The following is a 17,786-nucleotide window of genomic DNA, read 5'->3' on the forward strand; positions in this document are numbered from 1 at the left end:
TGAAGGAAAGGTCAGCACTGGCAGCCTTGATATTCCCTCAATAAAGGTTTCTGTTAATAGGACACTATATTGAAGTTGTGTTTATTATGTTACATGTGCTGATGTGCTTGTTGCTTTTTATCATTTTTTTTTCCCCACTAACAGATCTCCCAGTTAGAGATCCACTGGATCTCCCGCTTTCCATCCTGGAAGTTGGCATAGCAGGGCGATTGGAACTGATCACAAAACCTCCACCATCGAATGGTCCGTCTTTCCCCTTTTCTACGGTAGGTCCAGTTCTTTATCAGATTTTTATTCCCTACTAACAACATTCTGATCCTTTCCCTGCTTCTGTTCCAGATTCCGAATGGTTTACCACCATACGAGGTGGATCTCTCTTCTGAAGTGATCCAGAAATACCTTAGTGACCCGGAATGGCTTTCTGTCCATGATTTTGACCGGAGCCACAGGTAAAGACCATACCGTGTGTGATGATGGGTGTCCCTAATGGCCAGTGCAAGTAGCTTTTCCTTCTTGTGAACAAACAAGTTAAAAGTGAATAGCCCATTCTGATGTTCACCCCGGGTCTCACCCCCTTTGTCCTTCAGTTGGTGGACGAATAAATGTTTTTAGCGCATAGCGGACTTCTGTGTCAGGGAGGTTCTTTTACTACAATTTTTATGGGAGAGACCCCAATTCCCCAACACCAAGGTCTTATCATTACACAGAACTTCATAATTTCTTACAGTCTGAACAACGATTAGGGGATATTGCTAGCCAGACTGCCTTTGAATCCGTATGTAGAACATGCGACAAACAATATGGTTTGATATCAGCAATTTACTCTATACTAATGTCATCTTCTAAACAACAGTGTATGCTAAAATGGGAACAGGACCTGCAAGTGGAGTTGGATCTTAGGCTTCCGTTTTTGGGAGTTTTTCTGCTCTAGGATCAGCTCTCAAAATGCCCAACAAGACAAATCCTATTCATTTCAATGGCCCCTGTTCACATCTGAGCGTTTTGACGCTGTGAGCAAAACGCCCAACGCTCAGAAAAGTACTTGAGCTTCTTTTTGGGCAGATTACAGGCGTTTTCCATTGGTCTCTATTCAATCTAAAAACGCCTGTAAAACGCAGTAAAAATCGATGTAAAATCGCGGTAAAAACCGCGATTTAAAAGGCTACGCTCAGGTGTGAATGTAGCCTTAAGGATTGGCACAAACTAGCGGGAAATGCTTCCAGAAAACACACTCACCGACCACTTTATTAGGTACACCTGTTCAATTGCTTGGTAACACAAATTGCTAATCAGCCAATCACATGGCAGCAGCTCAATGTATTTAGGCATCTAGATGTGGTGAAGACAACTTGCTGAAGTTCAAACCGAGCATCCGAATGGGGAAAAGGGGGATTTTAGTGACTTTGAACGTGGCATGGTTGTTGGTGCCAGACAGGCTGGTCTGAGTATTTCAAAAACTGCTGATCTACTGGGATTTTCACACACAACCATCTCTCGGGTTTACAGAGAATGGTCCAAAAAAGAGAAACTAACCAGTGAGCGGGAGTTGTGTGGACGAAAATACCTTGTTGATGTCAGAGGAGAATGGGCAGACTGGATTGAGGTGACAGAAGGGCAACAGTAACTCAAATAGCCATTTGTTACAACCAAACCAAGGTATGCAGAATACCATCTCTGAACGTACAACACATTGAACCTTGAAGCAGATGGGCTACATCAGCAGAAGACCACACCGGGTGCCACTCCCGTCAGCTAGGAACATGAAACTGAGGTTACAATTTGCGCAGGCTCACCAAAATTGTACAATAGAAGATTGGAAAAACTTTGCCTGGTCTGAGTAACGAGTCTCAATTTCAGCTGTGACATTCAGATGGTAGGGTCAATATTTGGCGTAAACAACATGAAAACATGGATCCATCCTGCCTTGCATCAATGGTTCAGCATGGTGGGGATTTAATGGTGTGGGGGATGTTTTCTTGGCACACTTTGGGCCCCTTAGTACCAATTGAGCATCATTTAAACGCCACGGCCTACCTGAGTATTGTTGCTGACCATGTCCATCCCTTTATGACTACAGTGTACCCATCTTCTGATGGCTCCTTCCAGCAGGATAATGCACTATGTCACAAAGCTCAAATCATCTCACCACTGGTTTCTTGAACATGACAATAAGATCACTGTACTCCAATGGCCTCCACACTCACCACATCTCATCCAATAGAGCACCTTTGGGATGTGGTGGAACAGGAGAATCACATCATGGATGTGCAGCCGACAAATCTGCAGCAACTGCATGATGCTATCATGTCAATATGGACCAAAATATCTGAGGAATGTTTCCAACACATTGTTGAATCTATGCCACAAAGAATAAAGGCAGTTCTGAAGGCAAAAGCGGGTCCAGCCCATTACTAGCAAGGTGTACTTAATAAAGTGGCAGGTGAATGTGTATTAATTCTTCCCTTTATAGAGGAAAATTACAAAGTACTACTTAGTTCGTATATGGTCCCAACTAAATTGGTCTCCTACATTCCGGGAGCCTCCCCGCGCTGCTTTAGAGGCTGTTCTCAAGATGGTTTGTTCCTCCATACTTGGTTGGAATGTCCGAAAGTCTGTAGATTCTGGATTCGGGTCATTCCGCTTATCTCTACTCATTAACGGGCACAAACCCTAAAAAGAGCCTTACAGGGCCGTCCAATTTTAGAAGCCCAGCAATGCGTGAAGAAACTGATCTCTTTCATCTTTTTGATGGCCGCCATTGTGATAGCTAAGTAGTGGAAATCCCCCACAATATCGTTTGACCTGATCAAGGCCATGCTTTGCTGGATAATAATCAATGAGAGACCCTCAGCCAGTGATAAAGATTTGGGAGCCTTGGTTTACTCACCTTTTAGGGAATTTGTAGAGTCTGAAGGCACTTCTGGAGTCTGGAGCATTGTCATCACACTAAATAACTTACTAAGGCTTGGTCATACACGGTTCGAATCTCGACTGCTTCAGCAGGAAATGGCTGAGATTCGAACCATTAATGGGCAGGCTGAATGTACCAAGTTGATTGATCGGACAACTTGGGTACAACAAGCCTGTGGGATTTTCTTGCAATTATCGCAATCGACTCCTTGTATTTAGGTAAAAAATGTTTAGGTGTCATAATGCAATTTTGCGAAAACCATCCACATTTATTGTAGGTTAAAAAAAAATATCCACTCACATTAAAACAAAAATAGCATTGTATAACGGGGTTGCCTTCTTAGCGCACTTCCGAGCAACGGAGTCACCGGAAATTACGTCACTTGTCCCTTGACTTCTTCAAGGGAAGAAGTCTTGAAGAAGTCAGGTGACCAGTGACGCAACGCATCGGTTGGAGCCAGTGACGGCATTTCCGGTGACTCTGTTGCTCGGAAGTGCGGTGAGGAGACGACCTATTGAGTCTTATTCTGTTATGTGATGGTCATTTTGTTTTAATGTGAGTGATATTTTTTACCCACAATAAATGTGGATGGTTTTTACATATTGCGCTATGAATTTCTCTTTATATCCTGATTTATACGTGTAATGGGAGGAAAAAGATCAAGACAAACCCCGAAGAGGGGCCAGTGGAGGGAAGTGTGGATCCAGTGACACGGATCATACTGGGTGGAAGTGATTAGAAGCTGAAGACCACTATAATTATCTATTCAAAGGTGTGACCTGATGGTCCATGCCTGAGGTGAGCGGCCATTTCACCTGACGGTGGCTGGTGTAGGCTATCTATTCACCTTTTAGAGAAGTGCTTTGGTTTTTGAGCACATCTACTAGCAACGGCTGGTTTATTGGATGGAAACACCTGCATGGTTAAATTGAACTTTCACAATTTTTTTCTGTACATTTTTTGAACTTTATTTGAATGGACGCGGTGTTGTGACAGAATGCTATACCGCCTCAGATTGCTATACCCTCGTCACTTCCGCCTCGAAGCGCATGCGCACAAGGCATTCTGGAGGTCCGCCGAGAAGCGATCTTACAGGGGGCGGAACAGTTCTTACAGGGGGCGGGGCGGGAGGCGGTAGATGCAAATATCATCTAGTCCTTACAAGGGGCGGGGAGGATTAGTAGACATCGAGTTCTTACAGGGGGCGGGGCAGGGAGGATTAGGAGACTTGCAGCCGTGTAATACATGTATTAAAAGTAGTTCCTTCGGTACCGCTGTATACTAAATAATAAAATACTAATAAAATAATGAATATTACTATTAAAAAAAAATATATATATATATATATATATATATACACACATATTCCTTCAGTACTGCATACTAAATAATAAAATATTAATAATAAAGTAATGAATATTAGCATTAAAAACAATTATATACACACACACACATATATTATATATATATATATATATATATATGGAAGAATAAAAAAAAATATATATATATATATATATATATATATATATATATTGAAGATAAATATTAAAAACCAAATATGAAATATCAGAATAAAAAAAAAATTAATTACCCCTTTGACTTTTTCAACGTTTTGGCCCCGGGGGGGTACGGTCGGAGGTGGCCTTGACGTGCCCCCTTAAGGGGGACTTCCAGAAAATTTATCTCGGGACCCCTTGTGTCCAGGGACCCCAAACTTGCACCAGACCCAGAGGGGGTCCCGAACCCCCGGCCCACCGAGTTTCGCGTCCCTGCCGCCTACGGTTCCGGAGATATCGACCGGTAAAAACCGCAAGTTCGATCCGCCTAGGCCGCGGCTAAATCGCGGCACGCCGCACAGGCCCTGATGTCCTGTACCATGTCCGCACAGGCCCTGATGTCCTGTACCATGTCCGCACAGGCCCTGATGTCCTGTACCATGTCTGCACAGGCCCTGATGTCCTGTACCATGTCCGCACAGGCCCTGATGTCCTGTACCATGTCCGCACAGGCCCTGATGTCCTGTACCATGTCCGCACAGGCCCTGATGTCGTGTATCATGTCAGCACAGGCCCTGATGTCCTGTACCATGTCCGCACAGGCCCTGATGTCCTGTATCATGTCCGCACAGGCCCTGATGTCCTGTACCATGTCCGCACAGGCCCTGATGTCCTGTATCATGTCCGCACAGGCCCTGATGTCCTGTATCATGTCCGCACTTTTACCACTTTTAACTAGAATTTGCTCTTTTATATATAAAGCCCTATATGCTTTCATATCTATCTTATCTGTATATAATACACTCTTCAAATTTGCTTTAAAATGGTTTTCCCTTTTATGAACAAGAAAATAATGGCGTTATGCTGTTGGGCCGGTATAATAATGCTATGGGGTTGGTATGAAATTTTTTCCAGGGCTGATTATTTTATTATTTAGTATGCAGTTCCGAAGGAATATGTGTGTATATATATATATATATATATATATATATATATATATATATATATATATATATTTTTTTTTTTTTTAATACTAATATTCATTATTTTATTATTATTATTTTATTATTTAGTATGCAGTACCGAAGGAATATGTGTGTATATATATATATATATATATATATATATATATATATATATATATATTTTTTTTTAATAGTAATATTCATTATTTTATTTAGTATACAGCGGTACCGAAGGAACTACTTTTAATACATGTATTACACGGCCGCAAGTCTCCTAATCCTCCCTGCCCCGCCCCCTGTAAGAACTCGATGTCTACTAATCCTCCCCGCCCCTTGTAAGGACTAGATGATATTTGCATCTACCGCCTCCCGCCCCGCCCCCTGTAAGAACTGTTCCGCCCCCTGTAAGATCGCTTCTCGGCGGACCTCCAGAATGCCTTGTGCGCATGCGCTTCGAGGCGGAAGTGACGAGGGTATAGCAATCTGAGGCGGTATAGCATTCTGTCACAACAGCGGTTTAATAATTTATGTTGTGAGAATAACTTGATTGTTATGATTCTATTTTTTTTTTTTTTTTTATGTTTTCCTGTGAAATGTGATGTAAGGGGATTGGAACAAGCGCACCATTTATACACTTTTTATTGTCTTGTTTATAGTGTTTGAGTTTACTATCAAATGTTTGCAAGTGTTCCTTCAAAAAACAATTAGGAACAGTTTTTATAATATTATTTCATTATTTTCTCAGTTTTTGTACATAGCAGCAAATAAGTACGCTTACACAGATTACAAAATAGATATTATTGTTAGATATTTTAGTAGGAATAAACTCTGTTATTGCTTTTTAACGAGTGCAATTCAGGCCTTCATGTCTGTTCTTATCCGCCAGGTCCTGGCCTCGTACCAAGGATGTCTGCTCTCTATTCCACATGGACCTCAGTGCTCCGCAGACTGATATCAGCATGGAGCGTAACTCTGCCACCGGAGAAATGCGTAGAATCAGCGAGGTGAGATACAGGCAGTGGAACACACAGGGATTCTTTTCAGCTGGTACTTGGTGGAACTCTGTTCCTCCACCTCTGGCTCAGGCCATCTTCTTCATGCTCACTATCATCACTTGTAAAATCACAGAAGTCCAGCTTCTCTATTTACAAGTGACAGCTTGTCTCCCAATGGCTCCCACAGGTCTGATCTCTTGAGCGGCTCCCACTGAGTTCAGGATGGGGACAAGGGAGATGCAGGTGCCCAGGGGGGAACGTGGATGCTGACACCCCAGTGGATGATCTCCCTGCAAGTAAGAGAGAGGCAGAGCCATCTACAGTGTGCAGGGGAGGTACTAGAGCCAGCTGGTGCTTCCACTTAATACAGCAAAAATAGTAAGACATAGAAGATGGTGGAGCTTTTAAAGAGGGGGGGGGGAGAAGAAAGGGGCAGAGGGTTGCATGCAGAGGTCAGACCTGAACAGGAGTGAAAATGAGATGTGGATGGGGGATGCAGAGGAAAGCAGTTGTGGAAGAAGGCTGGACTCTGCACTCTGTGTGTAGCGCACCCCTGAACTCCGCACTCTGTATGCAACACACTCCTAAACTCTGCACTCTGTATGCAACAGACAACTAAAGTCTGCACTCTGTGTGTAGCGCACTCCTAAACTCTGCACTCTGTATGCAGGACACTCCTAAACTCTGCTCTCTGTATGCAGCACACTCCTAAACTCTGCTCTCTGTATGCAGCACACTCCTAAACTCTGCACTCTGTATGCAGCACACTCCTAAACTCTGCACTCTGTATGCAGCACACTCCTTAACTCTGCACTCTGTATGCAGCAAACTCCTAAACTCTGCACTCTGTATGCAGCACACTCCTAAACTCTGCACTCTGTATGCAGCACACTCCTAAACTCTGCACTCTGTATGCAGCACACTCCTAAACTCTGCACTCTGTATGCAGCACACTCCTAAACTCTGCACTCTGTATGCAGCACACTCCTAAACTCTGCACTCTGTATGCAGCACACTACTAAACTCTTCTCTCTGTATGCAGCACACTCCTAAACTCTGCTCTCTGTATGCAGGACACTCCTAAACTCTGCTCTCTGTATGCAGGACACCCCTAAACTCTGCACTCTGTATGCAGCAATTCTGCACTGTGTAAGCAGCACACTCTTGAACTCTGCACTTTGGGTGTAACCCCCCCCCAAACAAAAACAGAAAAACTGCACTCTGTACGAAATGCATTACTGCCATTTAGTGCCCCTTTAAGACCCTCTCACTGTTAGTGAAATTTGATCACACCCACTATTTGGTGCAGTTTGGAGGGTGTGTGTGTGTGTGTGTGTGTGTGTGTGTGTGGGGGGGGGGGGGGGCTAGGGCATCGTGGATCAGTCACTGCACCTATTTTCTGGGGGAAAAAAGTCCTGGGAACACATCATATAGAAAACATTTTCAGGTTATTACTATACCACTGGCCTTCGGATTTTCTAAACCAAAGACCTGTTCACTGCCCTTAAAGCTGAACTCCGGGATAAGGAAATGTTGGGGGTATTTACTAAAACTGCATGGTGCAAAATCTGGTGTAGTTCTCCAAAGAAACCAATCGGCTTCCAGGTTTTATTGTCAAAACCTAATTGAACAAGCTGAAGCTAACTGGCTACCATGCATTGCTGCACCAGATTTTGTACTCTCCAGTTTTAGTAAATCTCCCCCATTTTCTGAATACAACAGGCATGTGTATTCTTGTCATTTGTGTATTTTATTCCTCCCTGCTTGTGCAGGAGGTTCTTGTAATAAAGCCTGGTCACTGCTGCTCTTTCTCCTTGTGTAGAGTGACTGGTCTTGTCTCCGCCCCCCTTCTGTAGTTTTCTGCAGGCAGTCTGTAGTGTGTGGAGCTGCAAGGGTCTCTCCCACAGCTCTGCTGCCTGCATAGATTATGTGGCTATATACACCACAGTGATGATGTCACCACTACTTTTACAGGGAAATATCTTGATCTGTAAAGGCATTTGGTGCACAATAAGTGATTTTCTATCCTTTATGTCTATGATTACTATATGTGCCTGAATCAGTTTGGAGGCCAGGCCGTGGCCCGTGGGAGTAGAAAATGCCTTAGCAACAGTAGGATCAACTTGGTGGCCATTTTGAGTAAATATTATCTATAATTCTTGTTGGTGTCAGTGGAGAGACTTGGGACCCATTATCGGTGTTATTGGGAAGAATAATGACCCTTTACTGGCATCAGTGGAAGGAATAGTGTGCCATATTTGGTGTCAAATGGCAGGAAATGTGCCCCATTACTGGTATCAGTGGAAGGAATAGTCCCCTAATGTTGGTGTGAGTGGAAGGAAATATTCCCTATTTTTGGTGTCATTGGGGAGGAGTAATGCCCCAGTGTTGATATCAGTGGAAGGAAAAGCGTGCTGTTGTTGGTGGCAATGCAAGGAATAGTGCCCTGTCATTTGTGTCAGTAGAAGGATATTGCCCCATCGTTGGTGTCAGTGGGAGGAGTAGTGCCCCATCATTGGTATAAGTGGAAAGAATAGTGCCCCTTTAAAGGTGTCAGTGAGAGGAATTGTGCACCATCATTGGTGTCAGTGGGAGGCATAATGCCTCATCATTGGTGTCAATGGAAGAATTGGTGCCCCATCATTGTGTCAGTGGGAGAAATGGAGCCACATAATTGGTGTTAGTGGAAGTAATAGTGTCATGTCAATGGTGTCATTGGTGTCAGTGGAAAAAATAGTGCCATGTCACGGGTGTAATTGGATGGGATAGTGCCATATCATTGGTGTCAGTGGAAGGGAATAGTGCCCTGTCAGTGGAAGGAATAGTGCCATAGCATTGGTGTCAGTGGAAGGAATAGTGCCGTGTCAGTGGAAGGAATAGTGCCATAGCATTGGTGTCAGTGGAAGGAATAGTGCCATAGCATTGGTGTCAGTGGAAGGAATAGTGCCATAGCATTGGTGTCAGTGGAAGGGAATAGTGCCCTGTCAGTGGAAGGAATAGTGCCATAGCATTGGTGTCAGTGGAAGGAATAGTGCCATAGCATTGGTGTCAGTGGAAGGAATAGTGCCATAGCATTGGTGTCAGTGGAAGGAATAATGTTCCAAGGGCCTGTTAAATGCTGACAAAGACTGCAGTTTGGGAACCACCGTATACCTTAAAAATAGGCACCACAAAGTGCCTGCAAGAACCCACAGTTCATTTTACCTGTGCCATACCGTGTCTCGCAAACTGAGAGGTTGAATGCTGAATCAGATCAGTTGGTTTATTAGTTAGATCCGATACACCTTCTAACCCTTTCTTTCTTGGCAGGTCTCTGCAGATCACATCGGTCTCTCAGCACAGAATTCTCTGTCCCTACGACGACCTCCTGGTCCCCCTTCTCAGTCTGTCAAGGGCAGCACTTCCAACTTCCCGTTTTGGCCAGGTAAATTGGCAAAGCCTCGGGCATTTTTTTTATTTATTTAGTCTTTTTTTATTTAGAATGACCAATCCACAAGCGTAATGGTGCGTTTGTGAGGCTCTTTTGATAACCGCTTCCTGGGAGCCACATGTTATTTGCTTTAAGATTTATTTCTGTTCTTGACAAGTCCTCAGTTTAGACTCTTGTGGCAATTTCCATGAACTTTTGATCTATTCATGGAAAGGTAATTATGATACTTTATAATGTATACAGTGTGACGGTCAATTGCTGGCAATGTTTTTTCCCTTCCCCCCCCCCCCCCCTCTCTCTTCCCCCCAGCTACGGATCGCTACGCTAATGTCAAATGTACTGTATTACATATATTACATTTATTGTTGTATTAGGTGTATTTCCTTGTATATTTTGTTTCTTATATTGTAACTCTGTTTTTGTTTTTATTTTGACCAATTCACATGCTTAATGGCTCCCCCTGTCATTGTCTGCAATGCACGGTCATCTGCCCCTCCGATCGCCTGGTTCGTTCTGCCCCTTTGGTGGGTTGGTGGGTCCTGGCTCCTCCTCTCGCTTCCCACGGATGTGTGATCCTCGGGTGGAGGCGCGGGATGTGGAGGTATACTACCTCCACTTCCGCTCTCCATGGCTGCATGCGTCTGCGCGTTGTGGCCGAGTTCAGTACAGCACTATGCGCGCTTCCGGCGCGCGCACAGTTGAGGATCTGACCCACGCCGTGGCGCATGTCTATGACGTGCACCCGGCATCGGGTTGAGGTAGTACATAAGCGGGAAGCCTGGCGTTTCATACTTTTGTGAGACGGCCATGCTGTCCATCTGAATACATGTGGGTAAGTACTTGTCAATGGTTTCGCTTAAAGGTCTGTTATCTATTGAGGGTCATGCCTGGAGGTCGGCTATTATGCGACCTTTCAGGCTGTGTCTTACCTCCAATTTTTCCTATGTCTCCCCATTAGGTGGTTTGCCATTGGGACTATTCCTTTTGGATACTCTATGGAGGCTCTCCTGGCTTGCCTCAGAACGAGTATGATAACTCGACAGTGCCCACTGTATCTGTAGATGTGTAGCTGCTTTTTCTTCCATCGGCCTCTCCATAATTCATTTGCATTTCCTGTGAGGTAGCCGCTTTTTCTTTCTCTTTTTCTCTTTCTTCCTATTTATAGTTTCTCTGCTCCCTTTCTTTCATCTACTCCCCTTTCTTTCCTTTCCCCACCTTCTCTTTCCCAGCCCTTGCTTCCCCTTTTGTCTCTTCCTTCTCTTTTGCTGCTTCTTTTGTTTTCCCCCTTTCTTTTCTTTTTTTGTTCTTTGGCCCCTCTTCCCTTTCCTCCTCTCCTTTCTGTTCCCTTTTATTTGTCTTTTGTCCAGGAGTACCTATGTGTCTAAATATATCCTACATTTCTCTCCTTTTAGAGACAGGGATTTTTGGGCTCCAATTTACTCTGTCTCGCTATCGAGCTGTGTATAATTCAGTACTATTGAAGGTAATTTCATTGCCTGTTTATATATTTTAGTAAGCACATCCTCTGGACATCGTTTTTGGGAATTTCTTGTGGTTTTTTCTCTCACGGCTTTGAACCTTGTGGGTATCCCCTTGGATGCCTATTTTGGTTCATAACACACACGCCACTTAGCTGTCCCTGTCTTATCTCTCCTCCACATCCGTGGGTAAGACGTACTGTGGGGATTCCGGGCTTTCCCTCTCCTTGGTGCACCGTCGGGTGACGTTCTGTGGTGATGGGCTGTGCATTGCATACACAGGAGCTGCATGAGCATGTTTAACCATTATGTTGTATTTTGTTTGTTTGTTTGTTTATTTACCATTTGTTATTTTTTTTACATAGGTCTATTAAGGCTCTTTCTCTATATAGCATATTACAGACCCCTGAAGAAGCAGCCCTAAATAGGCTGCGAAACATGTTGGGTTAATTCTCCGAGGTCCTGCACATCGGATGAGCTATATATCTATCATCGCTTATTGTCTGTACCTGTGTTACTGCATTATATGTACTCTACGATATGTTTTATACATATACAAATGTTTTCCCCTATCTGGTTTTTAACGATGTATAAATAAAATACTTGATTTTATCATTTTTTCTATGGCTTTTTCTACGGTACCATTAAAATCCCACCAGCCCTCATCATTTTTTCTTGGACTCTTAATCTGATTTTTCTTTTTTTTTTTTTTTTTTGCCTCCCTCTCCTTTTTTCCCCCTTTTCTTTACTCCTTCACCGTTCTTTCCCTGTCCCTCTCCTCCCCCTCCCCTTCCCTCCTCTCCCATCTCTTTCCTTTCCCTTCTATCCAGTTTCTGTCTTTCCCTCCTTTAAACTTTTTTTCTCTATGCTCACTCATGGTCTTTCATGCACTTTCTGGATGAAGGCTCGGACACCTCGAGCCCCCATCCGTCTTTTTGGTAGTCTCCTTTATCTACCATAGATTGAATGACCAATCATTATCTCCCATAAATGTTTTTACTTCAGATCAAGGTTTAAAATAAGAATCCAACTGACTGTGATTGAAAACCAGACACCTTTGTTTTAGATGCTTATATTATACATTACAGGGAAGGTTTACTGTAAAAACAAAAGCTAACCATTTGTATATGCAAGCAAAAGCAGTTGTCTGCTGCCTATAGTGACCAATCAGACTTTTTTTTTTATTCTCTGTGAAAATGAAGGAAGATATTATATTGGTCACTATGCGCAACATTTTTTCCCACCTTTTTTGAAAATAGTCCACTTATTTTTATTCTAATGTATGACTGTGTGGTTTATCAAAACCACTTTAATATATGCTATTTCTTTATAGGTGGAATGGATGAACCCACTCTTGAACAAATGAAGGCCATCAGTGAAGAGGAGGAAGCTCTGGACTTTGAGAAAGGTACTTTATAAAAAAATAAACCTTTACCATGGAGCCTACCCAAATGAATGGTGGCCGTCACGTAGGCTGATCCAGAATTATGGCAATGCTGATTAGTAGTAAGTGTGTTTACTAATATGCTGCCCATGTCGTACCCTCCACAACCCTTTCTGAACATATTACCTACGATCATACCCTCCATACCCCTTCTCTGCACATTATGCCGACTGTCATAGCCTACATACTCATCCTTTACACATACTGCCCACTATCATACCCTCTGTACTCATTTTCTACACATACTGCCTGCTGCCATGCCTTCTGCAGTCCTCTCCTTCACATACTGCCCACTATCATACCCTCTGCACTCCTCTTCTGCACATACTGCTCGCTGCCATACACTCTGCACTCCTCTTCAGCACATACTGCCCACTGTCATACCCTCTGCATTCCTATCTTGCACATACTGCCCACTGTCATGCTCTCTGCATTTCTCTTCTGCACATACTGCCCACTGTCATACCCTCTGCATTCCTCTTCTGAACATACTGCCCACTATCATACTTTGACGGACCTCCTGGGTGCTTCGGTGGAGATACAGCTTCTCCACTTTGGAACCAGGTAATATAGCTGAGAATTATACCAAAGAACTAGACGGCACTAGCTTAGGTGCAAACAGGAACTCTTTATTGAACAATCACCTAGAATGTATACCACACCAAATCAGATAAGAGCTTGATGACATTTTTCTTAACAATGCAAACTTTAAACCGTAATATCATCAGTACGTCTTTGTCTTGGTTCATACTAGCCCGGTTGCCCGACCTTGAAGCTGCGCTGCACAGTTCCGCTTCATCACGGCTTGCAAACAACATCTTTAACAGAAGTCAATGCGAGTCGCTCTGAAGTCGCCCCCAAGTACTGCAGGAACCTTTTTCTAAGTCGGAACAACTTGTGTTTTTCGGCGAATTAGAACGGTTCAATTGCACTGAATGGGGTGCAACTTTTGAGGGGACTAAGTCACCTGGCAGGTCGTCCCAGTGTGAACCGAGCCTAATGCTGCGCATACATGTATCGATTTTTGGACGAGAATGTTTGTAAGAGCATTCGTACAAAAATTCTTTGAACATTTGATGATTGGACAAATGTCGTTCAAAAATTGTCTTTTGCTTTTAACATTCAATTTTAAAATGAATGTAATTTCTGAGTGATAACCACATACACTGCCTGAAAATTTGTTGATCGAGAAACGTTTTCCTTCCTACCCCTTTGAATTTTCCCATCACTGCAGTTGAAAACGGACATCAATTTGATCCCACTAACGATTAGAAAATCAAACGAATTTTCTTAAAACGAAAATTTCCCAATGAAAATCTATACGTGCATGGCCAGCATTACAGTACATCTAATGAACAGCTAACATAAACACATAAACATCCCACAATAATTTGGTAACGAGGTGAAGTGGACACAATACTAGCAGGCAGACAGAATCAATAGGTGACTAATTTTAACAATGGGAATTCACACCTAAGAGGCACACAATGGGGAATTATACAATGAGAGAAAGACACCTTAATAAACAGATTGCACATGACAGCAGGAGACACTAGTATTCGGTATCAGGTTTTTTGAAGCTGATTATATTTTCTGCTTAGAGTCTCTGAGTCTAGGAGGGGGGTTGAAGCAATCAATGCTGGTTTGGAAGCAGAGACCCCAAATCTCTATCCAGCTCCTAGGTTCCCAGAGTCTGTGTGTTTTCGGGGAGACATGGACCTGAATCTGAAGCAAAACCACTCCCAAAGAACAGAGCCACCTCTAAAGCTAATGCCTATAGTCAGTAGGCAAGAGGCTACTCTGCAGTCCCCTCCAAAAGCCCCTGTCCTGGTTGGGTCTGCCATACATACCCTCTAGGGCATGCCTGTTCTGCACATATTGCTCTTTGTCGAACCCTCTTCATTCTAGTCCTTCACATACTGCCCACTGTCATATCCATTGCTCTCCAATTCTGCCATGTCATAGCCTCTGAAGGATCACAAGTGACAAGGGGCATTTCTCTATTGACCATCCATGTATAGGCACATTACTATTTTCACTCTCTGCATTTCTTTTCTATTTATTATTTGAAATGGTTGTATTCTACATTTTTTTTCAAAGTACAGTAATACTGTTTTATAGAAGATTGGAGTAAAACAAACAAAGCAAAAGCAATCTGCCTTGAGTGCCACATTCCTTTATCCTTTGTTTTTATATCTACAATTTACTGATCGTGCTATTATACCATAAGCTGGAGACATAATAACTTTTAGCAGGGGTTCTCTGATTATTTTAAGGGTTCCTCCATTGTAATAAAAAGTCAAGAGAATGCTTCTCTAGACCATATTGTTTTCCAGTATGGTATGTCTGAACTTTTAAACTTTTATTTAGAGACAGGGGGTTGATTTACTAAAACTAGAGAGTGCAAAATCTGGTGCAGTTTTGCATGGTAGCCAATCAGCTTCTAACTTCAGCTTGTTCAATTAGGCTGTGACCAAAAAATCTGGAAGCTGATTGGTTTCTTTGCTAAGCTGCACCAGATTTTGCACTCTCCAGTTTTAGTAAATCAACCTCAGAGTGTCTTAAAGAAAACATTTAAATGTGGAAGTAAAGGCAAAACCTAACATACTCTAAACCTACTCCCATTCACATTCTAAGCCTAATGTTTCTAGCCCTGTAAAGGAAAGATCGCTATACTTACCTATTTTGTTTATGCTCTGGTCCGGTCCCAGACTGAGCTGTCAGCAGCAGCTTCAGCGTGTAGGAGAGGCAGCCGACAACGGAAGCTCCATAGTAAGTGTATGGGTGACACCACCATTTCCCAGCCATTGTCAGCTGTCTCCTGCACACAGAGGGAGCTGCTGGAGACTGAACCGGAGTGTCTTCAAAATAGGTAAGTATAGCTAATTTTCTTTACAGAGCTAGATAGATTAGGCTTAGAATGAGGGCTGGAAGCAGGTTTAGAGTTAGTTAGGTTTTCCCTTTGCTTTCACTTTAATGTTGTCTAACTATAAATTGGAGATAAATATCCACAATTCTAGCAGCGCAAAATTCCTACATATATATATATATATAGTGCATACGTATAAAAAAATATATATATAAATCTCCTGTGCATATAAAGTGCTTAAGTTAAAAGGAATCACCCTCAAAGTGTATCCATTTTAGGCATACCAATACATATACATAGACATAATACTGTGCAACATTCCAAAAATCATAACAATAGTGCCAAAATGAATATATATATATATATATATATATATATATATATATATATATATATATATATATAGAAATGTGCAATAAAAATAAATAAAGTGCCACTGTGCTCTGTGCAAAATATCCACTCAATGTCCAACAACTGTGTGTATACAGCCTATGTTGTCCAGGTGAAACATCACAATCATGCAGAAGAACAGTGATGGTGGGTATCTCCAAGGCATTCGTGCGATATGGTGGGAATCAAAGCTTACCAAATATAGTAGATCCCTGTTACCTTATGGCAACCTGGATCACGTATCGCTTATTTTAATCTCCAATTCCAGGGTACACTCCTTATCCACTCTCCTGGGTATTGGGATATCCTGTGCATCTCAGGGTGGATTTAACCACTTAAGCCCCAGGCCTATTTCTGACACTTTTTGTTTACAAGTTAAAATCAGTATTTTTTCCTAGAAAACTACTTAGAACCCCCAAACATTATCTATATTTTTTTAGCAAAGACGCTGGAGAATAAAATGGCGGTCATTGCAATATTTTTTGTCACGTGGTATTTGCGCAGCGGTCTTTAAAACGCCATTTTTTTTGAAAAATTATGAAAAATCACATTTCACTGCATTTAAAAAAAAAAACTAAACCGTAAAGTTAGCCCATTTTTTTTGTATATTGTGAAAGATGATGTCACGCTGAGTAAATAGATACCCAACATGTTACGGTTTAAAATTGCGCACACCCGTGGAATGGCGACAAACTACGGTCAATAGAAATCTCAATAGGCGACGATTTAAACATTTTTAACGGTTACCAGTTTAGAGTTGGAGTGTAGCTCTCTTTTTTAAACTATTGCTCACTCTCTGGCGATCGCGGCGATACCTCACATGTGTGGTTTGAACAGGGATTTCATTCGCGGCTCGACTTCCTTATACGTTTTCTTTCGTGCGCGAGCTAACGGCGATGGGGGGGCTAACATTTTTTTTTTTTTTCTATTTATTTTATTTTATTTTTAACTTTATCACAGGTTTTTAAAAAAAAATAAAAATCTGATCACTTTTATTGCTGTCACAAGCAATGTAAACATCCCTTGTGACACCAATATGCAGTGACAGGTATTCTTTGTGGAGGGATTGAGGGTCTAAAAGACCCCAAACCCCTCCACTACACTTCCATGTATTCAATATGCCGAAAACTGCATTTTTGAATGCACTCGTTTTTTAAATCTGCCGCCTTTTGCAGCAGAGTAACCCAGACGTGACGTCATGGACGCCGCTTCCGGGTTACGTCATCGGAGACCCGATAGAAGCCGCTTCCGGCTTAGATCGGGACTCCATCCAGCCAGCGGACGCTCCGGCTCGTTGCCCAGGCGTTGGGAGACACGGGCAGAGCGGCGGCAGGGGGGGGACGTCCCCTCCCGCTCACCCGGGTAACGATCGAGCGGCTCCCAAGCCACATCAGTCATTACCGACGGAAAGTCGACCGCTGGCTCTGAACCACGGTACTGGGATGGTGCCTCTAGCTAGAGGCATCACCCCGGTATAATACCGCAAAGTCAGCCGATGTACCCATACGTCACTTTGCTGTAAGTGGTTAAAGCAGAAAAAAGGGACTCCTCATAGTGTAGTATTCAAGTTAATAGATTCCATTTATTTGAAAATTAAAAAATGAAACAAGCAAAATATCATTACCCTATGGGCATCATGCAGCTAAATGAACTGCTAACATATATTGTCCCCTGCCGAATGCACTAATTACCGTATCGGAAGATAAACCGAGCACTTCATTGTGAAAGAAATGTTCCTTCCTGCAGGTCGGTCCGGGTAGCGTTCCACGGCTAGGGTTCAGAGTATCAGCTTGACATGTTTCGTC

The 17,786-nt window shown here is 42.8% G+C and overlaps 1 protein-coding gene across 1 annotated transcript in view; it reads left to right on the plus strand.

Annotated features, from left to right (window-relative positions):
- Positions 1-17,786, plus strand: part of SKIC2 (SKI2 subunit of superkiller complex) — a 125,039-nt gene that overhangs the window by 8,773 nt on the left and 98,480 nt on the right. The window contains exons 3-7 of the mRNA XM_082263474.1: positions 145-266; positions 340-449; positions 6,262-6,379; positions 9,680-9,794; positions 12,612-12,686. Of these exons, the coding sequence (XP_082119600.1) occupies positions 145-266; positions 340-449; positions 6,262-6,379; positions 9,680-9,794; positions 12,612-12,686 (540 nt within the window). The remainder of the gene's footprint in view (positions 1-144; positions 267-339; positions 450-6,261; positions 6,380-9,679; positions 9,795-12,611; positions 12,687-17,786) is intronic.

Source organism: Pelophylax lessonae (genome assembly GCF_965119305.1).
Source record: "Pelophylax lessonae genome assembly, chromosome: 7".
NCBI lineage: Eukaryota > Metazoa > Chordata > Amphibia > Anura > Ranidae > Pelophylax > Pelophylax lessonae.